Genomic DNA, 27,778 nt, shown 5'->3' on the forward strand with positions numbered 1-27,778 from the left:
CTCTGTCTAATCTAACTCCTCTGTCTAATCTAACTCCTCTATCTAATCTAACTCCTCTATCTAATATAACTCCTCTGTCTAATCTAACTCCTCTATCTAATCTAACTCCTCTGTCTCCTCTGTCTCCTCTCTCTCCTCTGTCTCCTCTGTCTCCTCTATCTCTGCTGTCTCCTATCTCCTCTATCTCTGCTGTCTCCTATCTCCTCTATCTCTGCTGTCTCCTATCTCCTCTATCTCTGCTGTCTCCTATCTCCTCTATCTCTGCTGTCTCCTATCTCCTCTATCTCTGCTGTCTCCTATCTCCTCTAACTCTGCTGTCTCCTATCTCCTCTATCTCTGCTGTCTCCTATCTCCTCTATCTCTGCTGTCTCCTATCTCCTCTATCTCTGCTGTCTCCTATCTCCTCTATCTCTGCTGTCTCCTATCTCCTCTATCTCTGCTGTCTCCTATCTCCTCTAACTCTGCTGTCTCCTATCTCCTCTAACTCTGCTGTCTCCTATCTCCTCTATCTTCTCTGTCTACACTAACCCCTCTGCCTCCTCTGTCTCCATCTCCTGTCTCCTCTGTCTAATCTAACTCCTCTGACTCCTCTCTCTCCTCTGTCTAATCTAACTCCTCTGTCTAATCTAACTCCTCTGTCTAATCTAACGCCTCTGTCTCCTCTGTCTTTCTACACGAACCCCTCTATCTCCTCTAACTCTGCTGTCTCCTCTAACTCTGATGTCTCCTATGTCCTCTATCTCCTGGCTCCTCTGTCTCCACTAACCCATCTATCTCCTATCTCCTCTGTCTCCTCTAACTCCTCTGTCTCCTCTATCTAATCTAACTCCTCTATCTAATCTAACTCCTCTATCTCTTCTCTCTCCTCTGTCTAATCTAACCCCTCTATCTCTTCTCTCTCCTCTGTCTAATCTAACGCCTCTGTCTAATCTAACTCCTCTATCTAATCTAACTCCTCTATCTCTTCTCTCTCCTCTGTCTAATCTAACTCCTCTATCTCTTCTCTCTCCTCTGTCTAATCTAACTCCTCTGTCTAATCTAACTCCTCTGTCTAATCTAACTCCTCTATCTCTTCTCTCTCCTCTATCTAATCTAACTCCTCTATCTCTTCTCTCTCCTCTGTCTAATCTAACGCATCTGCCTAATCTAACTCCTCTGTCTAATCTAACTCCTCTATCTCTTCTCTCTCCTCTATCTAATCTAACCCCTCTATCTAATCTAACTCCTCTATCTAATCTAACTCCTCTATCTAATCTAACCCCTCTGTCTAATCTAACCTCTGTCTAATCTAACTCCTCTATCTAATCTAACCCCTCTGTCTAATCTAACTCCTCTATCTAATCTAACTCCTCTGTCTCTTCTATCCCCTCTATCTCTATCTCCTTTAACTCATCTCCTCTCTCTTCTAACTACTCTCTCTCCTTTCTCCTCTACTCTCTCCCCTTTCTGCTCTCTCTCTCCTCTCCCTCCTCTCTCCATCATCCACAGAGCTGGGGTCCAATCTGATGTACTGGAGGTCCTCAGGTGACTAACTGGGTCACAGTACCAAAAGCAAAACGAACTGCTTGGCCCCATCATCCACAGAGCTGGGGTCCAATCTGACGTGCTGGAGGTCCTCAGGTGACTAACTGGGTCACAGCACTCTGAACACCAGTTTTATTTATTGTTATGTATTTATTAACTTTGACCTCTCTCTTCAAGGAGATGACAGCTAGGTAATCACAGCTAGGTAAACAACAACACCATGCAGCTCCTCTCTCTACCACTGTCCGCCCACCTCTAACTCTTGTCATTTAACCCCTGACCCCTAACCCCTGACACTGTTTACCAGACATGACCCCAGCGGCTATGATGGACATGATGGATGTCTTCCCTAACCTCTAACCTCTAACCTCTAACCTCTAATCGACCCCAGCGGCTATGGTGGACATGATGGGTGTCTTCTCTAACCTCTAACCCCTGACCTCTTACCCCTGACGCTGCTTACCAGACATGACCCCAGCGGCTATGGTGGACATGATGGGTGTCTTCTCTAACCTTTAACCTCTAACCCCTAACCCCTAACCCCTGACGCTGCTTACCAGACATGACCCCAGCGGCTATGGTGGACATGATGGGTGTCATCCCTAACCTCTAACCTCTAAACTCTAACCCCTAACCCCTGACGCTGCTTACCAGACATGACCCCAGCGGCTATGGTGGACATGATGGGTGTCATCCCTAACCTCAAACCTCTAACCTCTAACCCCTAACCCCTGACGCTGCTTACCAGACATGACCCCAGCGGCTATGATGGACATGATGGATGTCTTCCCTAACCTCTAACCTCTAACCCCTGACGCTGCTTACCAGACATGACCCCAGCGGCTATGGTGGACATGATGGATGTCTTCCCTAACCTCTAACCTCTAACCCCTGACGCTGCTTACCAGACATGACCCCAGCGGCTATGGTGGACATGATGGATGTCTTCCCTAACCTCTAACCCCTAACCCCTGACGCTGCTTACCAGACATGACCCCAGCGGCTATGATGGACATGATGGATGTCTTCCCTAACCTCTAACCTCTAACCCCTAACCCCTGACGCTGCTTACCAGACATGACTCCAGCGGCTATGGTGGACATGATGGGTGTCTTCCTCTCACTGATGCGGGCCAAGAAGGAGAAGAGGAGGCCGTCGCGAGACATGGCAAATATTATACGAGGGAGAGGGAACATCGAGCCCAGGAGACTGGAGGGAGGGAGGGAGAGGAAAGGGATGAGGAGAGAGGGAGATTAGGATAGAATGGTAGGTTTACGAGGGTGAGGGTGAAGTGGGGGAACAGGGGAGAAGAATTTGGTAGAGAAGGGGTGAGGGGAGAGCAATTTGATAGAGGAGAGGAGGAAGGGTTGAGGGGAGAGAGATGTGGTAGGGGAGAGTGTGAAGTGACAGTCAGGAGAGGAAGAGGGTGAAGGCTTAAAAGAAGGGTCAAACTAGTATAGAGCAGGAATAGACAAGGAGCCAAACATCAAAATCCACCCTGTAATGTAGCTCCCTGTAATGTAGCTCCCTGTAATGTAGCTCCCTGTAATGTAGCTCCCTGTAATGTAGCACCCTGTAATGTAGCACCCTGTAATGTAGCTCCCTGTAATGTAGCTCCCTGTAATGTAGCTCCCTGTAATGTAGCACCCTGTAATGTAGCTCCCTGTAACGTAGCACCCTGTAATGTAGCTCCCTGTAATGTAGCTCCCTGTAATGTAGCTCCCTGTAATGTAGCTCCCTGTAATGTAGCACCCTGTAATGTAGCTCCCTGTAATGTAGCACCCTGTAATGTAGCTCCCTGTAATGTAGCTCCCTGTAATGTAGCACCCTGTAATGTAGCACCCTGTAATGTAGCTCCCTGTAATGTAGCACCCTGTAATGTAGCACCCTGTAATGTAGCACCCTGTAATGTAGCTCCCTGTAACGTAGCTCCCTGTAATGTAGCTCCCTGTAATGTAGCTCCCTGTAATGTAGCACCCTGTAATGTAGCTCCCTGTAATGTAGCTCCCTGTAATGTAGCTCCCTGTAATGTAGCACCCTGTAATGTAGCTCCCTGTAATGTAGCACCCTGTAATGTAGCACCCTGTAATGTAGCTCCCTGTAATGTAGCTCCCTGTAATGTAGCTCCCTGTAATGTAGCACCCTGTAATGTAGCTCCCTGTAATGTAGCTCCCTGTAATGTAGCTCCCTGTAATGTAGCACCCTGTAATGTAGCTCCCTGTAATGTAGCACCCTGTAATGTAGCTCCCTGTAACGTAGCTCCCTGTAATGTAGCATCCTGTAATGTAGCACCCTATAACGTAGCTCCCTGTAACGTAGCTCCCTGTAATGTAGCACCCTGTAATGTAGCTCCCTGTAATGTAGCACCCTGTAATGTAGCACCCTGTAATGTAGCTCCCTGTAATGTAGCTCCCTGTAATGTAGCTCCCTGTAATGTAGCACCCTGTAATGTAGCTCCCTGTAATGTAGCACCCTGTAATGTAGCTCCCTGTAATGTAGCACCCTGTAATGTAGCTCCCTGTAATGTAGCTCCCTGTCATGTAGCTCCCTGTAATGTAGCTCCCTGTAATGTAGCTCCCTGTAACGTAGCTCCCTGTAATGTAGCTCCCTGTAATGTAGCTCCCTGTAATGTAGCACCCTGTAATGTAGCTCCCTGTAATGTAGCTCCCTGTAATGTAGCACCCTGTAATGTAGCTCCCTGTAACGTAGCTCCCTGTAATGTAGCATCCTGTAATGTAGCACCCTATAACGTAGCTCCCTGTAACGTAGCTCCCTGTAATGTAGCACCCTGTAATGTAGCTCCCTGTAATGTAGCACCCTGTAATGTAGCACCCTGTAATGTAGCTCCCTGTAATGTAGCTCCCTGTAATGTAGCTCCCTGTAATGTAGCACCCTGTAATGTAGCTCCCTGTAATGTAGCACCCTGTAATGTAGCACCCTGTAATGTAGCTCCCTGTCATGTAGCTCCCTGTCATGTAGCTCCCTGTAATGTAGCTCCCTGTAACGTAGCTCCCTGTAATGTAGCTCCCTGTAATGTAGCTCCCTGTAATGTAGCACCCTGTAATGTAGCTCCCTGTAATGTAGCTCCCTGTAATGTAGCACCCTGTAATGTAGCTCCCTGTAACGTAGCTCCTTGTAACGTAGCACCCTGTAACGTAGCACCCTGTAACGTAGCACCCTGTAATGTAGCTCCCTGTAACGTAGCTCCCTGTAACGTAGCACCCTGTAATGTAGCACCCTGTAATGTAGCTCCCTGTAATGTAGCTCCCTGTAATGTAGCACCCTGTAATGTAGCTCCCTGTAATGTAGCACCCTGTAATGTAGCTCCCTGTAACGTAGCTCCCTGTAATGTAGCATCCTGTAATGTAGCACCCTATAACGTAGCTCCCTGTAACGTAGCTCCCTGTAATGTAGCACCCTGTAATGTAGCTCCCTGTAATGTAGCACCCTGTAATGTAGCTCCCTGTAATGTAGCACCCTGTAACGTAGCTCCCTGTAACGTAGCTCCCTGTAATGTAGCATCCTGTAATGTAGCTCCCTGTAATGTAGCACCCTGTAATGTAGCTCCCTGTAACGTAGCTCCCTGTAATGTAGCACCCTGTAATGTAGCACCCTGTAATGTAGCTCCCTGTAATGTAGCTCCCTGTAATGTAGCTCCCTGTAATGTAGCTCCCTGTAATGTAGCTCCCTGTAATGTAGCACCCTGTAATATAGCACCCTGTAATGTAGCTCCCTGTAACGTAGCTCCCTGTAACGTAGCTCCCTGTAACATAGCTCCCTGTAACGTAGCTCCCTGTAATGTAGCTCCCTGTAATGTAGCTCCCTGTAATGTAGCACCCTGTAATGTAGCACCCTGTAATGTAGCTCCCTGTAATGTAGCTCCCTGTAATGTAGCTCCCTGTAATGTAGCACCCTGTAATGTAGCTCCCTGTAATGTAGCTCCCTGTAATGTAGCTCCCTGTAATGTAGCTCCCTGTAATGTAGCACCCTGTAATGTAGCTCCCTGTAATGTAGCACCCTGTAATGTAGCACCCTGTAATGTAGCACCCTGTAATGTAGCACCCTGTAATGTAGCTCCCTGTAATGTAGCTCCCTGTAATGTAGCACCCTGTAATGTAGCTCCCTGTAATGTAGCACCCTGTAATGTAGCACCCTGTAATGTAGCACCCTGTAATGTAGCACCCTGTAATGTAGCACCCTGTAATGTAGCTCCCTGTAATGTAGCACCCTGTAATGTAGCTCCCTGTAATGTAGCTCCCTGTAATGTAGCACCCTGTAATGTAGCTCCCTGTAATGTAGCACCCTGTAACGTAGCTCCCTGTAACGTAGCTCCCTGTAATGTAGCTCCCTGTAATGTAGAACCTTGTAATGTAGCACCCTGTAATGTAGCTCTCTGTAATGTAGCTCCCTGTAATGTAGCTCCCTGTAATGTAGCACCCTGTAATGTAGCTCCCTGTAATGTAGCACCCTGTAATGTAGCTCCCTGTAACGTAGCTCCCTGTAATGTAGCATCCTGTAATGTAGCACCCTATAACGTAGCTCCCTGTAACGTAGCTCCCTGTAATGTAGCACCCTGTAATGTAGCTCCCTGTAATGTAGCACCCTGTAATGTAGCACCCTGTAATGTAGCTCCCTGTAATGTAGCTCCCTGTAATGTAGCTCCCTGTAATGTAGCACCCTGTAATGTAGCTCCCTGTAATGTAGCTCCCTGTAATGTAGCACCCTGTAATGTAGCTCCCTGTAATGTAGCACCCTGTAATGTAGCTCCCTGTAATGTAGCTCCCTGTCATGTAGCTCCCTGTAATGTAGCTCCCTGTAATGTAGCTCCCTGTAATGTAGCACCCTGTAATGTAGCTCCCTGTAATGTAGCTCCCTGTAATGTAGCACCCTGTAATGTAGCTCCCTGTAACGTAGCACCCTGTAATGTAGCACCCTGTAATGTAGCTCCCTGTAACGTAGCTCCCTGTAACGTAGCTCCCTGTAACGTAGCTCCCTGTAATGTAGCTCCCTGTAATGTAGCACCCTGTAATGTAGCTCCCTGTAATGTAGCACCCTGTAATGTAGCACCCTGTAATGTAGCTCCCTGTAATGTAGCTCCCTGTAATGTAGCTCCCTGTAATGTAGCTCCCTGTAATGTAGCTCCCTGTAACGTAGCTCCCTGTAACGTAGCTCCCTGTAACATAGCTCCCTGTAACGTAGCTCCCTGTAATGTAGCTCCCTGTAATGTAGCTCCCTGTAATGTAGCACCCTGTAATGTAGCTCCCTGTAATGTAGCTCCCTGTAATGTAGCTCCCTGTAATGTAGCACCCTGTAATGTAGCTCCCTGTAATGTAGCTCCCTGTAATGTAGCACCCTGTAATGTAGCTCCCTGTAATGTAGCACCCTGTAATGTAGCTCCCTGTAATGTAGCACCCTGTAATGTAGCTCCCTGTAATGTAGCTCCCTGTAATGTAGCTCCCTGTAATGTAGCTCCCTGTAATGTAGCTCCCTGTAATGTAGCACCCTGTAATGTAGCTCCCTGTAATGTAGCTCCCTGTAATGTAGCACCCTGTAATGTAGCTCCCTGTAATGTAGCTCCCTGTAATGTAGCTCCCTGTAACCTTCCTAGGTTCTGGCCTTTCTAGGGAGTTTTTCCTAGCCACCGTGCTTCTACACCTGCATTGCTTGCTGTTTGGGGTTTTAGGCTGGGTTTCTGTACAGCACTTCGAGATATCAGCTGATGAAAAAAGGGCTTTATAAATACATTTGATTGATTTGCTATACCACGGCTGTCAGCCAATCAGCATTCAGGGCTCGAACCACCCAGTTTATAATGAACATGATATACCTGTTAGATTTATGGGACAATTTGACCTGCCAGATCTCTCTCTACTGATATTAATAGACAGCAGGGGAATCAAATACCCCCATGGTTAAATATATACTCACTAAGAGAGAGACACACGCACACACACACACACACCTGGCTGTGTGAGCTAAACTCACTGATCACATCAGCAGGGTGTGTGTGTACATACAGGTGTGTACATACAGGTCAAGGTGAGGCTAGGTGTGTGTGTTGAATCACCTTCAATACATAGATGTACAGTTTGTGTACTAACCTGGTGGACAGAGCACACAGAGACCCTACAGTATGTGTACTAACCTGGTGGACAGAGCACACAGAGACCCTACAGTATGTGTACTAACCTGGTGGACAGAGCATACAGAGACCCTACAGTATGTGTACTAACCTGGTGGACAGAGCACACAGAGACCCTACAGTATGTGTACTAACCTGGTGGACAGAGCACACAGAGACCCTACAGTTTGTGTACTAACCTGGTGGACAGAGCACACAGAGACCCTACAGTATGTGTACTAACCTGGTGGACAGAGCACACAGAGACCCTACAGTATGTGTACTAACCTGGTGGACAGAGCACACAGCGACCCTACAGTATGTGTACTAACCTGGTGGACAGAGCACACAGAGACCCTACAGTATGTGTACTAACCTGGTGGACAGAGCACACAGAGACCCTACAGTTTGTGTACTAACCTGGTGGACAGAGCACACAGAGACCCTACAGTATGTGTACTAACCTGGTGGACAGAGCACACAGCGACCCTACAGTATGTGTACTAACCTGGTGGACAGAGCACACAGAGACCCTACAGTATGTGTACTAACCTGGTGGACAGAGCACACAGAGACCCTACAGTATGTGTACTAACCTGGTGGACAGAGCACACAGAGACCCTACAGTATGTGTACTAACCTGGTGGACAGCGCACACAGAGACCCTACAGTATGTGTACTAACCTGGTGGACAGAGCACACAGAGACCCTACAGTATGTGTACTAACCTGGTGGACAGCGCACACAGAGACCCTACAGTATGTGTACTAACCTGGTGGACAGAGCACACAGAGACCCTACAGTATGTGTACTAACCTGGTGGACAGAGCACACAGAGACCCTACAGTATGTGTACTAACCTGGTGGACAGAGCACACAGAGACCCTACAGTATGTGTACTAACCTGGTGGACAGAGCACACAGAGACCCTACAGTATGTGTACTAACCTGGTGGACAGAGCACACAGAGACCCTACAGTATGTGTACTAACCTGGTGGACAGAGCACACAGAGACCCTACAGTATGTGTACTAACCTGGTGGACAGAGCACACAGAGACCCTACAGTATGTGTACTAACCTGGTGGACAGAGCACACAGAGACCCTACAGTATGTGTACTAACCTGGTGGACAGAGCACACAGAGACCCTACAGTATGTGTACTAACCTGGTGGACAGAGCACACAGAGACCCTACAGTATGTGTACTAACCTGGTGGACAGAGCACACAGAGACCCTACAGTATGTGTACTAACCTGGTGGACAGAGCACACAGCGACCCTACAGTATGTGTACTAACCTGGTGGACAGAGCACACAGAGACCCTACAGTATGTGTACTAACCTGGTGGACAGAGCACACAGAGACCCTACAGTATGTGTACTAACCTGGTGGACAGAGCACACAGAGACCCTACAGTATGTGTACTAACCTGGTGGACAGAGCACACAGAGACCCTACAGTATGTGTACTAACCTGGTGGACAGAGCACACAGAGACCCTACAGTATGTGTACTAACCTGGTGGACAGAGCACACAGAGACCCTACAGTATGTGTACTAACCTGGTGGACAGAGCACACAGAGACCCTACAGTTTGTGTACTAACCTGGTGGACAGAGCACACAGAGACCCTACAGTATGTGTACTAACCTGGTGGACAGAGCACACAGAGACCCTACAGTATGTGTACTAACCTGGTGGACAGCGCACACAGCGACCCTACAGTATGTGTACTAACCTGGTGGACAGAGCACACAGAGACCCTACAGTATGTGTACTAACCTGGTGGACAGAGCACACAGAGACCCTACAGTATGTGTACTAACCTGGTGGACAGAGCACACAGAGACCCTACAGTATGTGTACTAACCTGGTGGACAGAGCACACAGAGACCCTACAGTATGTGTACTAACCTGGTGGACAGAGCACACAGAGACCCTACAGTATGTGTACTAACCTGGTGGACAGAGCACACAGCGACCCTACAGCCACAGCGTATGTGGCTCCCTCCCAGCCTACATATTTAAAGGCTGCAGGCAGAGGACTGTTGTTGTCTAGGAGGTAGTAGGGCATCATCATGGTGAGAGCAGCAGACACTCCGAAGTAGGCCACGAAACAGATGAGGAGCGACGACACGATGCCGATGGGAATGGCCTTCTGAGGGTTCTTCACCTCCTCACCTGGGGTCAGAGATCAGGGGTCAGAGGTCAGGGGTTAGAAGTCAGAGGTACCTCCAGATCTACACAACCTATTTCAAAGTGAAAGAAATCGACCTGGCAGGGATATCCTGGAATGACATTGACCTCATCCCGTCAGTAGAGGATGCCTGGTTATTCTTTAAAAGTGCCTTCCTCGCCATCTTAAACAAGCATGCTCCATTCAAACAATTTAGAACCAGGAAGAGATATAGCCCTTGGTTCACTCCAGACTTGACTGCCCTTGACCAGCACAAAAACATCCTGATAAACCCCAGTGATATGCAACTTTTCAGGGACGTTAGGAACCAATATACACAGGCAGTTAGGAAAGCTAAGGCTAGCTTTTTCAAACAGAAATGTGCATCCTGTAGCACAAACTCCAAAAAGATCTGGGACACTAAAGTCCATGGAGAATAAGAGCACCTCCTCCCAGCTGCCCACTGCTCTGAGGCTAGGAAACACTGTCACCACAGATAAATCTACGATAATTGAGAATTCAATAACTATTTCTCTACGGCTGTCCATGCTTTCCACCTGGCTACCCCTACCCCGGTCAACTGCCCGGCACCCTCCACAGCAACCCAACCAAGCCCCCACTATTTCTCCTTCACCCAAATCCAGATAGCTGATGTTCTGAAAGAGCTGCAAAATCTGGACCCCTACAAATCAGCCGGGCTAGACAATCTGGACCCTCTCGTTCTAAAATGATCTGCCGAAATTGTTGCAACCCCTATTACTAGCCTGTTCAACCTCTCTTTCTTATCGTCGGAGATTCCCAAAGATTGGAAAGCTGCCGCGGTCATCCCCCTCTTCAAAGGGGGAGACACTCTAGATCCAAACTGTTACAGACCTATACCCATCCTGCGCTTTTTGACTCAAGACATTTCAGATTTTCATTTTTTTTTTAAATAATTTGTATATGTTTAGACAAATATATTTCCACTTTGACATAATGGGGTATTATGTGTAGGCCAGTCACAAAAACTATCAATGTAATCCGTTTTAAATTCAGGCTGTAACTCAAAAAACTGTAGAAAATGTGAAGAGGTGTGAATACGTTCTGAAGAGACTGTATGTTACCCTAAGAGTTGATTCAGGTTGGTAGAATACGTTCTGAAGAGACTGTATGTCTCCCTAAGAGTTGATTCAGGTTGGTAGAATACGTTCTGAAGAGACTGTATGTCTCCCTAAGAGTTGATTCAGGTTGGTAGAATACGTTCTGAAGAGACTGTATGTCACCCTAAGAGTTGATTCAGGTTGGTAGAATACGTTCTGAAGAGACTGTGTTTCCCTAAGAGTTGATTCAGGTTGGTAGAATACGTTCTGAAGAGACTGTATGTCTCCCTAAGAGTTGATTCAGGTTGGTAGAATACGTTCTGAAGAGACTGTATGTCTCCCTAAGAGTTGATTCAGGTTGGTAGAATACGTTCTGAAGAGACTGTGTTTCCCTAAGAGTTGATTCAGGTTGGTAGAATACGTTCTGAAGAGACTGTATGTTACCCTAAGAGTTGATTCAGGTTGGTAGAATACGTTCTGAAGAGACTGTGTTTCCCTAAGAGTTGATTCAGGTTGGTAGAATACGTTCTGAAGAGACTGTGTTTCCCTAAGAGTTGATTCAGGTTGGTAGAATACGTTCTGAAGAGACTGTATGTCTCCCTAAGAGTTGATTCAGGTTGGTAGAATACGTTCTGAAGAGACTGTGTTTCCCTAAGAGTTGATTCAGGTTGGTAGAATACGTTCTGAAGAGACTGTGTTTCCCTAAGAGTTGATTCAGGTTGGTAGAATACGTTCTGAAGAGACTGTATGTCTCCCTAAGAGTTGATTCAGGTTGGTAGAATACGTTCTGAAGAGACTGTATGTCTCCCTAAGAGTTGATTCAGGTTGGTAGAATACGTTCTGAAGAGACTGTATGTCACCCTAAGAGTTGATTCAGGTTGGTAGAATACGTTCTGAAGAGACTGTATGTCTCCCTAAGAGTTGATTCAGGTTGGTAGAATAGGTTCTGAAGAGACTGTATGTCTCCCTAAGAGTTGATTCAGGTTGGTAGAATACATTCTGAAGAGACTGTATGTCTCCCTAAGAGTTGATTCAGGTTGGTAGAATCGTTTTCCAAATGATTCACAGCTGTAATGGCTGCCAAAGGTGTTTCCACCAGTTATTACCTCAGGGGGGTGAAGACATATGCAATCAATTCATCTTCATTTTTGCATTTCTTAGAAATGTAGAAAATGTTGACAACGTTTTATTTCTCTTTAAAAATGTGGAGTAAGTTGTGTATATTGACAGGAAAAAACAATCCCTTTTTAATTTGAAGACCGTGGAAGGAGCTTTCACCAGCAACGTGTGTTTCGGTACCTCCACTACACCACTGGTGATGTAATTTGATGCCTCCCACACTGACCTGTCGTGGCGATACAGTCGAATCCCACGAAGGCGTAGAAACAGGTGGCAGCGCCTGATAGGACGCCGGTGAAGCCAAATGGCATGAACCCGCCCACTCCTAGACTCTCCGCCGACGGCAAGGGCCCTGTCATGCTGAGAGAAAGAGATCATTAAATACACACTAGTATTTAATAGCCCACTGTGTGTATGTGTATGTATTTGGTATTTTATTATGATCCCATTTAGCGAAAGCCACATTCACTCTTCCTGGCGTCCACACCAAACATGACACATAATCCAGAACATTAACAGAAAACAGATAAAGGACAGAACTGGTTTTATTTATTATGTATTATTTAATTTAACCTTCATTTAACTAGGCAACTACATACGTGTGTGTGTTTGTGTGTGTTTACTTTTGTCTGGAGTTGTTGTGTAAGATGACATCAGGGTCCAGATGCCAGTTGTTCAGGGTTCCTTTAACCAGTCCAGAGACCACCATAAACAACAACACCAGGACGTTGATACACGTAAACACTTTGTTGACCACAGCTGACTCCTTCACTCCAAACGACAACAGACCTACAAAACGTTTAGAATAAAACAGGAAAAAGGGAAAGAGAGAGTTAGATTAGAGCTGACAAGACGGGTGAAGGTGTGTGTGTGTGTGTGTGTGTGTGTGTGTGTGTGTGTGTGTGTGTGTGTGTGTGTGTGTGTGTGTGTGTGTGTGTGTGTGTGTGCGTGCGCGTGCGCGTGCGCGTGCGCGTGCGCGTGCGGTGTGTGTGTGTGTGTGCGCGCGTGCGCGTGCGCGTGTGGTGTGTGTGTGTGTGTGTGTGGTGTGTGTGTGTGTGTGTGTGTGCGTGCGTGTGTGTGCGTGCGTGTGCGTGTGCGTGTGTGTGTGTGTGTGGTGTGTGTGTACCTGTGAGGGTGATGATGATGAGCACAGCGAACATGTCAGGGTACTCTGCCAGTATCCCAGGGGCTTTCATGGCCATGTACTGTCTGCAGAAGGCTTCTATATGTTTCCCTATCAATTCATCAAACGTAGCACTCCATGCTCGTGCTACACTGGAGGTACCTGGCAGCGGGAGGGAGAGACAGAGACAAACAGAGGGAGAGACAGACAGAGACAGATAGAGGGAGAGACAGAGACAAAGGGAGAGAGAGACAGAGAGGGAGAGACAGATACGAAAAGAGAGTGAAATGTATGAACCAAACATTTGAATATATAATTTATTTAAAGAACCAACTCAACCCCTAGCCCCGTTCTAAACTACCCAACTCTCTAACCAACTCTTTACCCAACTCTCTAACCAACTCTCTACCCAACTCACTAACCAACTCTCTACCCAACTCTCTACCCAACTCTCTACCCAACTCTCTAACCAACTCTCTACCCAACTCTCTACCCAACTCTCTAACCAACTCTCTAACCAACTCTCTACCCAACTCTCTACCCAACTCTCTAACCAACTCTCTACCCAACTCTCTACCCAACTCTCTACCCAACTCTCTACCCAACTCTCTACCCAACGCTCTTCCCAACTCTCTACCCAACTCTCTACCCAACTCTCTACCCAACTCTCTACCCAACTCTCTACCCAACTCTCTTCCCAACTCTCTTCCCAACTCTCTAACCTACTCTCTTCCCAACTCTCTAACCAACTCTCTTCCCAACTCTCTAACCAACTCTCTAACCAACTCTCTAACCAACTCTCTAACCAAATCTCTACCCAACTCTCTAACCAACTCTCTACCCAACTCTCTACCCAACTCTCTACCCAACGCTCTTCCCAACTCTCTAACCTACTCTCTAACCAACTCTCTACCCAACTCTCTAACCAACTCTCTAACCAACTCTCTACCCAACTCTCTACCCAACTCACTAACCAACTCTCTACCCAACTCTCTACCCAACTCTCTACCCAACTCTCTACCCAACTCTCTTCCCAACTCTCTACCCAACTCTCTAACCAACTCTCTACCCAACTCTCTACCCAACTCTCTAACCAACTCTCTAACCAACTCTCTACCCAACTCTCTACCCAACTCTCTAACCAACTCTCTACCCAACTCTCTACCCAACTCTCTACCCAACTCTCTACCCAACTCTCTACCCAACGCTCTTCCCAACTCTCTACCCAACTCTCTACCCAACTCTCTACCCAACTCTCTACCCAACTCTCTACCCAACTCTCTTCCCAACTCTCTAACCTACTCTCTTCCCAACTCTCTAACCAACTCTCTTCCCAACTCTCTAACCAACTCTCTAACCAACTCTCTAACCAACTCTCTAACCAAATCTCTACCCAACTCTCTAACCAACTCTCTACCCAACTCTCTACCCAACTCTCTACCCAACGCTCTTCCCAACTCTCTAACCTACTCTCTAACCAACTCTCTACCCAACTCTCTAACCAACTCTCTAACCAACTCTCTACCCAACTCTCTACCCAACTCACTAACCAACTCTCTAACCAACTCTCTAACCAACTCTCTACCCAACTCTCTACCCAACTCTCTTCCCAACTCTCTAACCTACTCTCTTCCCAACTCTCTAACCAACTCTCTTCCCAACTCTCTACCCAACTCTCTACCCAACTCTCTACCCAACTCTCTTCCCAACTCTCTTCCCAACTCTCTTCCCAAATCTCTAACCAACTCTCTTCCCAACTCTCTACCCAACTCTCTAACCAACTCTCTACCCAACTCTCTACCCAACTCACTAACCAACTCACTAACCAACTCTCTACCCAACTCTCTTTCCAACTCTCTTCCCAACTCTCTTCCCAACTCTCTAACCAACTCTCTAACCAACTCTCTAACCAACTCTCTAACCAACTCTCTAACCAACTCTCTACCCAACTCTCTAACCAACTCTCTAACCAACTCTCTACCCAACTCTCTACCCAATTCTCTAACCAACTCTCTACCCAACTCTCTACCCAACTCTCTTCCCAACTCTCTAACCAACTCTCTTCCCAACTCTCTTCCCAACTCTCTTCCCAACTCTCTAACCAACTCTCTAACCAACTCTCTAACCAACTCTCTACCCAACTCTCTACCCAACTCTCTACCCAACTCTCTACCCAACTCTCTACCCAACGCTCTAACCAACTCTCTAACCAACTCTCTACCCAACTCTCTACCCAACTCTCTACCCAACTCTCTACCCAACTCTCTACCCAACTCTCTACCCAACTCTCTTCCCAACTCTCTAACCTACTATCTTCCCAACTCTCTTCCCAACTCTCTAACCAACTCTCTACCCAACTCTCTAGCCAACTCTCTAACCAACTCTCACCACATATGAAGCAAGTTAGTGATCTAACAAAAAAAGCTCTGTCTTTACACTGAGTATACAAATTATTAAGAACACCTGCTCTTTCCATGACACAGACTGACCAGGTGAATCCAGGTGAAATCTTTGATCCCTTATTGACGTCACCTGTTAAATCCACTTCAATCAGTGTAGATGAAGGGGAGAGGACGGGTTAAAGAAGGATTTTTAAGTCTTGATAGAATTGAAACATGGATCGTGTATGTGTGCCATTCAGAGGGTGAATGGGCAAGACTATAAAAGTGCCTTTGAACGTGGTATGGTAGTAGGTGCCAGGCGCACCGGTTTGTGTCAAGAACTACAACGCTACTGGGTGTTTCATGCTCAACAGTTTCCTGTGTGTATCAAGAATGATCCCCCACCCAAAAGACATCCAGCTAACTTGACACAACTGTGGGAAGCATTGGGGTCAACATGGGCCAGCATCCCTGTGGAACGCTTTTGACACCTTGTAGAGTCCATGCCCCCATGAACATACTAGGAAGTCGTCCTTAATGTTTTGTACACTCAGTGTATTCTTCCGTTTCATCGCCCAGCTTGTAGCTGATAAACATTTTCAAATGACCTGGTTAAATAAAGGTAGACGGTCTAACACATAACACCACAGATATTGAGATGAGCAGGATGCAAGACTTTGCTCTTCTACATTCATTCATACGGTGTCTTCATGCTGCTACGGGACGGGACCAAAACAGAGGACAAGTTTAGCCTCGCTCTTCAACGCTCTTAGTTGTTGTGGAAATGAATCCACTTTGTGTTTATTTCATGCATTGCAACAGCATCTTGCTTAGTCTACCTTTTAATAATACTAATGGCTGCCTGTCTCACCGATAACGTAAGAGAGGATGAGGTTCCATCCCGTGATGAAGGCCCAGAGTTCTCCCACTGTGACGTAGCTGTACAGGTAGGCTGAGCCCGTCTTGGGGACGCGGGCCCCAAACTCAGCATAACACAGTCCAGCCATCACAGAGGCCAGCGCTGCGATGAAGAAGGACAGGACAATGGCAGGACCTGGGGACAGGGAGAGGGTTGGGATGATCATCAGATTTAGTCAAATCCAGTAAATATACTCCTGCTTCCAGAGTAATGCCCACCCCAGGATATTACTACTATATTACTACTATATTACTACTATACTACATTACTAATATACTACTACTATATTACTACTATATTACTAACATACTATCACTATATTACTACTATATTACCAATATACTACAACTATATTACTACTATATTACCACTATAATTCTAATATACTACTAATATATTACTACTATATTACTAACATACCACCACTATATTACTACTATATTACTAATATACTACTACTATATTACTACTATATTACTACTATATTACTAATGTACTACTACTATATTACTACTATATTACACATATACTACTACTATATTACTACTATATTACTACTATACTACCACTATATTACTACTGTATTACTAATATACTACTACTATATTACTACTACATTACTAATGTACTACCACTATATTAATACTATATTACTAATGTACTACTACTATATTCCTACTATATTACACATATACTACTACTATATTACTACTACATTACTAATGTACTACCACTATATTACTACTGTATTACTAATATACTACTACTATATTACTACTATATTACTAACATACTACTACTATATTACTACTATATTACTAATATACTACTACTATATTACTACGTTATTACTAATATACTACTACAGTGCATTACCTGCATTCTCTCTGGCCACAGCTCCAGCCAGGACTTAAATCCCAACTGCCAGAGTACTGCCCACTACCATAATAGTACCTCTATACTAATATTATACTAATACAATACTACCGTACTACTACTATACTACACAATACAACCACCAGTACTACAACTATACTAATATATCACTACTACTACTATACTGCACTATAATACTAGTACTATACTAATGCAGTACTACTTTTACTATACTACACCATGCTACTACTACGCTAACTACTACTACGCTACTACTATAATACTACTACTACACTACTACTATACTAATACAGTGCTACTACTACCAAACTGGTACTATACTAATACAGTACTGCTACTACACATACTATACTGCTACTATATTAATACAGTACTGCTACCACTACTACTACTACCACTGCTACTACTATACTACACCACTACTACTACTGCTATACTAATACAGTACTACTACGACTATACTACTACTATACTAATACAGTATTACTACTACTATACTAATGCAGTATTACTACTACTATAATAAACCATATTACCACTACTGCTACTATTCTACACCTAACCCTCAACCCCTTCATTTATCTCTGAAGACCATACCGTTTTGATTTCTATTTGCCATATATTTTTCAACTGTGATGTTTCACAAAGGATCTGAACCTTTCTTTTCTCATAATTTCTACAGATTGAAAAATATAAATATATATATATAATACATCAAAATAAAATATTTCATTTACAAAGTGTATTATTATATTATTGATTTTCAAGACAACCAATTTTGTATAATAATTTAAGTGAAAAAAAGTTTTGAATAGGAGTCATTTTGTGTATCAGATCATAAACCATGTGCCATGGAGTCGGAACATTAAATCTCCTCCCAACTTGCTACAGCTGTTTTTGGCTCCTTAAATGAAACAGTTTTTTGTCTTTAGCCAATTTTGCTCTTTAATGCCGACAGACAATTTCCTTACCGACTCCCTCTTCCATTTTTGCTGTAATGCTGCAATCAGTTTTACTTTCGGATAGAGCAGATATTTCCATATATTTTGGTTAGCTGCTTGTGTGACATAAATCCACCAATCCTATTGATTATAACATTTACATATATTTATACATTATACAGTTGTACATTTTTTTCTCTCTCAATTTTTTTATTTTTTATTACCAATTAGCATATTTCAGTTGAACCATAATTTGTGTTGTAATACTTGTTCTTTTCTGTTGAATTCAACTGAAATTGCAACCAGCTTTCTGCTTGTTTTAAAAATTGCGATATTTTTTTTATTTTATTTATTTATTTATTTATTTATTTTTTATTTCTAAAAGTGAAGGGAAAACATTCTTACTAATCCGCTACAGAACCAGTTCCGATTAAATCATATTTTTTTGTAAGACTGAAGCGAGAGTGAGAGGTCCAATGCTTTAATATTTAATCACTTCTGCCCTCCGAATTCGTATTCATTATATAAATAGACCTGTTTAATTTTGTCTGGCTTGCTGTTCCAAATAAAATGGAATATTCTTTGCTCATAAACTTATTAAAACAAATCGTTAGGTGTAGGCTGGGCCATAAGTACATAGGTTAACTGCGACATGACTAAAGAATTAATCAGGGTGATTTTACAACAAATAGACAAGTTGTCCTTTCCATGGTAGCAATATTTGATCTAAATTGGCTAACTTTCTATTAAAATATATTGTAGTGAGATTATTTATTTATTTATGGATATGAATACTGGGTTTGTCCACTTGTATTTTTTTGTGACCTAATATGTAATATGGAGTAGTTCAGTTGTAATCTAGAGAGGTTAGAAAAATTATCTAGATCCTCTTTGAGGCTGTGGAAGGGTCCACATTGAGGATTTAAGTGAAAACATCAATCGTCAACACCTTTGTTTTTAAGCCCTGGATTTCTAGCCCCTCGATGCTTCTTTTGGATCTAATTTAACAGCTAACATTTCGATGGCCATAATAAATCAAATCAAATCAAATCAAATTTTATTTGTCACATACACATGGTTAGCAGATGTTAATGCGAGTGTAGCGAAATGCTTGTGCTTCTAGTTCCGACAATGCAGTAATAACCAACAAGTAATCTAACCTAACAATTCCACAACTACTACCTTATACACACAAGTGTAGAGGGATAAAGAATATGTACAGAAAGATATATGAATGAGTGATGGTACAGAACGGCATAGGCAAGATGCAGTAGATGGTATAGAGTACAGTATATACATATGAGATGAGTAATGTAGGGTATGTAAACATTATATTAAGTGGCATTGTTTAAAGTGGCTAGTGGTACATTTTTACATAATTTCCATCAATTCCCATTATTAAAGTGGCTGGAGTTGAGTCAGTATGTTGGCAGCGGCCGCTAAATGTTAGTGGTGGCTGTTTAACAGTCTGATGGCCTTGAGATAGAAGCTGTTTTTCAGTCTCTCGGTCCCTGCTTTGATGCACCTGTACTGACCTCGCCTTCTGGATGATAGCGGGGTGAACAGGCAGTGGCTTGGGTGGTTGTTGTCCTTGATGATCTTTATGGCCTTCCTGTGACATCGGGTGGTGTAGGTGTCCTGGAGGGCAGGTAGTTTGCCCCCGGTGATGCGTTGTGCAGACCTCACTACCCTCTGGAGAGCCTTACGGTTGTGGGCGGAGCAGTTGCCGTACCAGGCGGTGATACAGCCCGACAGGATGCTCTCGATTGTGCATCTGTAGAAGTTTGTGAGTGCTTTTGGTGACAAGCCGAATTTCTTCAGCCTCCTGAGGTTGAAGAGGCGCTGCTGCGCCTTCTTCACAACGCTGTCTGTGTGGGTGGACCAATTCAGTTTGTCCGTGATGTGTACACCGAGGAACTTTCCACCTTCTCCACTACTGACCCTTCGATGTGGATAGGGGGGTGCTCCCTTTGCTGTTTCCTGAAGTCCACAATCATCTCCTTTGTTTTGTTGACGTTGAGTGTGAGGTTATTTTCCTGACACCACACTCCGAGGGCCCTCACCTCCTCCCTGTAGGCCGTCTCGTCGATGTTGGTAATCAAGCCTACCACTGTAGTGTCATCCGCAAACTTGATGATTGAGTGGGAGGCGTGCATGGCCACGCAGTCGTGGGTGAACAGGGAGTACAGGAGATGGCTCAGAACGCACCCTTGTGGGGCCCCAGTGTTGAGGATCAGCGGGGTGGAGATGTTGTTACCTACCCTCACCACCTGGGGGCGGCCCGTCAGGAAGTCCAGGACCCAGTTGCACAGGGCGGGGTCGAGACCCAGGGTCTCGAGCTTGATGACGAGTTTGGAGGGTACTATGGTGTTAAATGCTGAGCTGTAGTCGATGAACAGCATTCTCACATAGGTATTCCTCTTGTCCAGATGGGTTAGGGCAGTGTGCAGTGTGGTTGCGATTGCGTCGTCTGTGGACCTATTGGGTCGGTAAGCAAATTGGAGTGGGTCTAGGGTGTCCGGTAGGGTGGAGGTGATATGGTCCTTGACTAGTCTCTCAAAGCACTTCATGATGACGGAAGTGAGTGCTACGGGGCGGTAGTCGTTTAGCTCAGTTACCTTAGCTTTCTTGGGAACAGGAACAATGGTGGCCCTCTTGAAGCATGTGGGAACAGCAGACTGGGATAAGGATTGATTGAATATGTCCGTAAACACACCAGCCAGCTGGTCTGCGCATGCTCTGAGGACGCGGCTGGAAATGCCGTCTGGGCCTGCAGCCTTGCGAGGGTTAACACGTTTAAATGTTTTACTCACCTCGGCTGCAGTGAAGGAGAGCCCGCAGGTTTTGGTAGCGGGCCGTGTCAGTGGCACTGTATTGTCCTCAAAGCGAGCAAAAAAGTTATTAAGCCTGTCTGGGAGCAAGACATCCTGGTCCGCGACGGGGCTGGTTTTCTTTTTGTAATCCGTGATTGACTGTAGACCCTGCCACATACCTCTTGTGTCTGAGCTGTTGAATTGCGACTCTATTTTGTCTCTGTACTGGGACTTAGCTTTGATTGCCTTGCGGAGAGAATAGCTACACTGTTTGTATTCGGTCATGTTTCCGGTCACCTTGCCCTGGTTAAAAGCAGTGGTTCGCGCTTTCAGTTTCACGCGAATGCTGCCGTCAATCCACGGTTTCTGGTTTGGGAATGTTTTAATCGTTGCTGTGGGTACGACATCGTCAATGCACTTTCTAATGAACTCGCTCACCGAATCAGCATATTCGTCAATGTTGTTGTTGGACGCAATGCGGAACATATTCCAATCCGCGTGATCGAAGCAGTCTTGAAGCGTGGAATCAGATTGGTCGGACCAGCGTTGAACAGACCTGAGCGAGGGAGCTTGTTGTTTTAGTTTCTGTTTGTAGGCTGGAAGCAACAAAATGGAGTCGTGGTCAGCTTTTCCGAAAGGAGGGCGGGGGAGGGCCTTATATGCGTCGCGGAAGTTAGTATAACAATGATCCAAGGTTTTACCAGCCCTGGTAGCACAATCGATATGCTGATAGAATTTAGGGAGTTTTGTTTTCAGATTAGCCTTGTTAAAATCCCCAGCTACGATGAATGCAGCCTCAGGGTGTGTGGTTTCCAGTTTACAAAGTCAGATAAAGTTCGTTCAGGGCCATCGATGTGTCTGCTTGGGGGGGAATATATACGGCTGTGATTATAATCGAAGAGAATTCCCTTGGTAGATAATGCGGTCGACATTTGATTGTGAGGAATTCTAGATCAGGTGAACAGAATGACTTGAGTTCCTGTATGTTGTTATGATCACACCACGTCTCGTTAATCATAAGGCATACACCCCCGCCCCTCTTCTTACCAGAAAGATGTATGTTTCTGACGGCGCGATGCGTGAAGAAACCAGCTGGCTGCACCGACTCCGTTAGCGTCTCTTGAGTTAGCCATGTTTCCGTGAAGCAGAGAACGTTACAATCTCTGATGTCTCTCTGGAATGTTACCCTTGCTCGGATTTCATCAACCTTATTGTCAAGAGACTGGACATTGGCGAGTAGTATGCTAGGGAGTGGAGCGCGATGTGCCCGTCTCCGAAGCCTGACCAGGAGACCGCTACGTTTGTCCCTTTTACGGCGTCGCATAGGGTCGCCGGCTGGGATCAGATCCATTGTATTGGGTGGAAGGCAAAACACTGGATCCGTTTCGGGAAAGTCATATTCCTGGTTGGAACGATGGTGAGTTGACGTTGCTCTTATATTCAGTAGTTCCTCCCGACTGTATGTAATGAAACCTAAGATTACTTGGGGTACCAATGTAAGGAATAACACATAAAAAAACAAAATACTGCATATTTTCCAAGGAACGCGAAGCGAGGCGGCCATCTTGGTCGGGGATATGCTAAAAGTGAACAACCTTGTTTTACTCCTCTTGACAGTTTAATACTTTCTGAAAAGTAGCCACTATTTTACACCTGTGGTTACTATACATAACTTTACCCCATTGTGTAAGAGATTCTCCAGAATTAAAATATTCCAGGCAATTACGTATATATAAATTCCAGCCGTACTTTATCAAAGGCCTTTTCAAAGTCAGCTATGAATACTAGGCCTGGTTTCCCAGATTGTTCATAGTGTTCTAGTGTTCCCAGTTCTTTAATCTAACCTTTATTTAACTAGTCAGTTAAGAACAAATTCTTATCTACAAAGACGGCCTACCGGGGAACAGTGGGTTAACTGCCTTGTTCAGGTGCAGAACGACAGATTTTTACCTTGTCAGCTCAGGGATTCGATTTAGCAACCTTTCAGTTACTGGCCCAACGCTCTAACCACTAGGCTACCTGCTCTTACCACTAGGCTACCTGCTCTTACCACTAGGCTACCTGCTCTAACCTCTAGGCTACCTGCTCTTACCACTAGGCTACCTGCTCTAACCACTAGGCTACCTGCTCTTAACACTAGGCTACCTGCTCTAACCTCTAGGCTACCTGCTCTTACCACTAGGCTACCTGCTCTAACCACTAGGCTACCTGCTCTAACCACCAGGCTACCTGCTCTAACCACTAGGCTAGCTGCTCTAACCTCTAGGCTACCTTCTCTTACCACTAGGCTACCTGCTCTTTCCACTAGGCTACCTGCTTTTACCACTAGGCTACCTGCTCTAACCACTAGGCTACCTGCTCTAACCACTAGGCTACCTACTCTAACCACTAGGCTGCCTGCTCTAATCACTAGGCTACCTGCTTTTACCACTAGGCTACCTGCTCTTTCCACTGGGCTACCTGCTTTTACCACTAGGCGACCTGCTCTAACCACTAGGCTACCTGCTCTAACCACTAGGCTACCTACTCTAACCACTAGGCTACCTACTCTAACCACTAGGCTACCTGCTCTAACCACTAGGCTGCCTGCTCTAATCACTAGGCTACCTGCTTTTACCACTAGGCTACCTGCTCTAACCACTAGGCTACCTGCTCTAACCACTAGGCTACCTGCTCTAACCACTAGGCTACCTGCTCTAACCACTAGGCTACCTACTCTAACCACTAGGCTGCCTGCTCTAATCACTAGGCTACCTGCTTTTACCACTAGGCTACCTGCTCTTTCCACTAGGCTACCTGCTTTTACCACTAGGCTACCTACTCTAACCACTAGGCTACCTGCTCTAACCACTAGGCTACCTACTCTAACCACTAGGCTACCTGCTCTAACCACTAGGCTACCTACTCTAACCACTAGGCTACCTGCTCTAACCACTAGGCTACCTACCTCCCCACTTGTCTGATATTATCTCCATTGTATCGTCCATGTAAAAAACCTGTCTGATTAGGATGAATAATATCTGACAATACTTTTTTAATTCAATGTTCTCTACATTTTGCAAGAATATTTGCATCACTACACTGGATCTTTATATTTACCACCTGGGTCCTGTTACAGTAACAGAGAAATCAGATCTTCTTGCTGAGTATCTGATAGTCTGCCATTTTATAGGAGTGGTTAAAACATCCTAATACCGGACCTCTGAGTACATCAAAAAAATGTTTGATATATCTCAACTGCTGTGCCATCCAGCCCTGGAGATTTCCAGGACTTAAAGATTTTAATTGCGTCAAGAAGTTCCTCTGTATTTTGGCCTTCATATGAGTCTTTCTCTACAGCTGTTCATTTTACAGTATTAATAGTACAAAAATCCTTACAATTACTCTATGTTGTTGTCTTAGGTCTCTCTTTATGTAGTGTTGTGTTGTCTCTCTTTATGTAGTGTTGTGTTGTCTCTCTTTATGTAGTGTTGTGTTGTCTCTCTTTATGTAGTGTTGTGTTGTCTCTCTTTATGTAGTGTTGTGTTGTCTCTCTTTATGTAGTGTTGTGTTGTCTCTCTTTATGTAGTGTTGTGTTGTCTCTCTTTATGTAGTGTTGTGTTGTCTCTCTTTATGTAGTGTTGTGTTGTCTCTCTTTATGTAGTGTTGTGTTGTCTCTCTTTATGTAGTGTTGTGTTGTCTCTCTTTATGTAGTGTTGTGTTGTCTGTCTTTATGTAGTGTTGTGTTGTCTCTCTTTATGTAGTGTTGTGTTGTCTCTCTTTATGTAGTGTTGTGTTGTCTCTCTTTATGTAGTGTTGTGTTGTCTCTCTTTATGTAGTGTTGTGGTGTCTCTCTTTATGTAGTGTTGTGTTGTCTCTCTTTATGTAGTGTTGTGGTGTCTCTCTTTATGTAGTGTTGTGTTGTCTCTCTTTATGTAGTGTTGTGTTGTCTCTCTTTATGTAGTGTTGTGTTGTCTCTCTTTATGTAGTGTTGTGTTGTCTCTCTTTATGTAGTGTTGTGTTGTCTCTCTTTATGTAGTGTTGTGTTGTCTCTCTTTATGTAGTGTTGTGTTGTCTCTCTTTATGTAGTGTTGTGTTGTCTCTCTTTATGTAGTGTTGTGTTGTCTCTCTTTATGTAGTGTTGTGTTGTCTCTCTTTATGTAGTGTTGTGTTGTCTCTCTTTATGTAGTGTTGTGTTGTCTCTCTTTATGTAGTGTTTGTGTTGTCTCTCTTTATGTAGTGTTGTGTTGTCTCTCTTTATGTAGTGTTGTGTTGTCTCTCTTATGTAGTGTTGTGTTGTCTCTCTTTATGTAGTGTTGTGTTGTCTCTCTTTATGTAGTGTTGTGTTGTCTCTCTTTATGTAGTGTTGTGTTGTCTCTCTTTATGTAGTGTTGTGTTGTCTCTCTTTATGTAGTGTTGTGTTGTCTCTCTTTATGTAGTGTTGTGTTGTCTCTCTTTATGTAGTGTTGTGTTGTCTCTCTTTATGTAGTGTTGTGTTGTCTCTCTTTATGTAGTGTTGTGTTGTCTCTCTTTATGTAGTGTTGTGTTGTCTCTCTTTATGTAGTGTTGTGTTGTCTCTCTTTATGTAGTGTTGTGTTGTCTCTCTTTATGTAGTGTTGTGTTGTCTCTCTTTATGTAGTGTTGTGTTGTCTCTCTTTATGTAGTGTTGTGTTGTCTCTCTTTATGTAGTGTTGTGTTGTCTCTCTTTATGTAGTGTTGTGTTGTCTCTCTTTATGTAGTGTTGTGTTGTCTCTCTTTATGTAGTGTTGTGTTGTCTCTCTTTATGTAGTGTTGTGTTGTCTCTCTTTATGTAGTGTTGTGTTGTCTCTCTTTATGTAGTGTTGTGTTGTCTCTCTTTATGTAGTGTTGTGTTGTCTCTCTTTATGTAGTGTTGTGTTGTCTCTCTTTATGTAGTGTTGTGTTGTCTCTCTTTATGTAGTGTTGTGTTGTCTCTCTTTATGTAGTGTTGTGTTGTCTCTCTTTATGTAGTGTTGTGTTGTCTCTCTTTATGTAGTGTTGTGTTGTCTCTCTTTATGTAGTGTTGTGTTGTCTCTCTTTATGTAGTGTTGTGTTGTCTCTCTTTATGTAGTGTTGTGTTGTCTCTCTTTATGTAGTGTTGTGTTCTCTCTCTTTATGTAGTGTTGTGTTGTCTCTCTCTTTATGTAGTGTTGTGTTGTCTCTCTTTATGTAGTGTTGTGTTGTCTCTCTCTTTATGTAGTGTTGTGTTGTCTCTCTCTTTATGTAGTGTTGTGGTCTCTCTTTATGTAGTGTTGTGTTCTCTCTCTTTATGTAGTGTTGTGGTGTCTCTCTTTATGTAGTGTTGTGTTGTCTCTCTTTATGTAGTGTTGTGGTGTCTCTCTTTATGTAGTGTTGTGTTGTCTCTCTTTATGTAGTGTTGTGGTGTCTCTCTTTATGTAGTGTTGTGGTGTCTCTCTTTATGTAGTGTTGTGGTGTCTCTCTGTATGTAGTGTTGTGGTGTCTCTCTTTATGTAGTGTTGTGTTGTCTCTCTTTATGTAGTGTTGTGTTCTCTCTCTTTATGTAGTGTTGTGTTGTCTCTCTCTTTATGTAGTGTTGTGTTGTCTCTCTTTATGTAGTGTTGTGTTGTCTCTCTTTATGTAGTGTTGTGTTGTCTCTCTTTATGTAGTGTTGTGGTGTCTCTCTTTATGTAGTGTTGTGGTGTCTCTCTTTATGTAGTGTTGTGTTGTCTCTCTTTATGTAGTGTTGTGTTGTCTCTCTTTATGTAGTGTTGTGTTGTCTCTCTTTATGTAGTGTTGTGTTGTCTGTCTTTATGTAGTGTTGTGTTGTCTCTCTTTATGTAGTGTTGTGTTGTCTCTCTTTATGTAGTGTTGTGGTGTCTCTCTTTATGTAGTGTTGTGTTGTCTCTCTCTTTATGTAGTGTTGTGTTGTCTCTCTTTATGTAGTGTAGTGTTGTCTCTCTTTATGTAGTGTTGTGTTGTCTCTCTTTATGTAGTGTTGTGGCGTCTCTCTTTATGTAGTGTAGTGGCAGGTCTATCTTTATGTAGTGTTGTCTCTCTTGTCGTGATGTGTGATTTGTCCTACATTTTTATTTAATTTTTAAAAACGATGTAATCCCAGCCCCCGTCCCCGCAGGAGGCCTTTTGCCTTTTGGTAGGCCGCCATTGTAAATAAGAATTTTTTCTTAACTGACTTGCCTAGTTAAATAAAGGAAAAAATAAATAAAATATACAAAAATAATAACTAAACATTACCTCAGTTAGTGGAGGAGTCTGAAATAAAAACATTAAAGTACTTTGCTTACTTTTTCAAAACACCCTTTGATGAATGATGGATGACTCCGTCATTTGTAACCCCTGTCTGTAAATTATTTTTGGTTGCATTTCTATGTTGAAGATGCAAAAATAATTTGGTGCTTTTTTCCCCATATTCCATCCAGTTTGCTATTTGTTTTATAATATATTACACTTGATCTTTCTTGAATAAGTTCCACCTTTCCTTTTAAGTTTTTCTTTAACTTATTCTATACCTCTCTGGTACAGTTCTCATTGCTGTTAGCCCAACATTCCCTTTGTTAATATGAACTCTTTTGATGTACATAGTTTTAGTTTTAGAGATGTGTATTGCATTTTGTGGCCTCTAAAGGCACATTTAAAAGTGTCCCGTACAATAAGGGGATCTGCTGTACCTATGTCGGGGAAAAAATCAGTGATATATTCTTCTGTCC

General features: G+C 44.0%; 1 protein-coding gene across 2 annotated transcripts in view; it reads right to left on the minus strand.

Annotated features, from left to right (window-relative positions):
• LOC120037152 (high affinity cationic amino acid transporter 1-like) overlaps positions 1-17,456 on the minus strand; it is a 32,708-nt gene extending 15,252 nt beyond the window's left edge. The window contains exons 1-7 of one of the 2 annotated variants that reach the window (XM_038983324.1): positions 17,321-17,456; positions 16,397-16,579; positions 13,148-13,306; positions 12,645-12,810; positions 12,248-12,381; positions 9,606-9,828; positions 2,597-2,733 (exon numbers count right to left, since the gene is read on the minus strand). In XM_038983324.1, the coding sequence (XP_038839252.1) occupies positions 2,597-2,733; positions 9,606-9,828; positions 12,248-12,381; positions 12,645-12,810; positions 13,148-13,306; positions 16,397-16,532 (955 nt within the window). In that variant the 5' untranslated portion in view covers positions 16,533-16,579; positions 17,321-17,456. The remainder of the gene's footprint in view (positions 1-2,596; positions 2,734-9,605; positions 9,829-12,247; positions 12,382-12,644; positions 12,811-13,147; positions 13,307-16,396; positions 16,580-17,320) is intronic. The other variant, XM_038983325.1, reaches the window with a different exon arrangement.
• Between the last annotated feature and the right edge of the window lie 10,322 nt (positions 17,457-27,778).

The sequence above is a fragment of the Salvelinus namaycush genome, unplaced genomic scaffold (genome assembly GCF_016432855.1).
Source record: "Salvelinus namaycush isolate Seneca unplaced genomic scaffold, SaNama_1.0 Scaffold1591, whole genome shotgun sequence".
Taxonomy (NCBI): domain Eukaryota; kingdom Metazoa; phylum Chordata; class Actinopteri; order Salmoniformes; family Salmonidae; genus Salvelinus; species Salvelinus namaycush.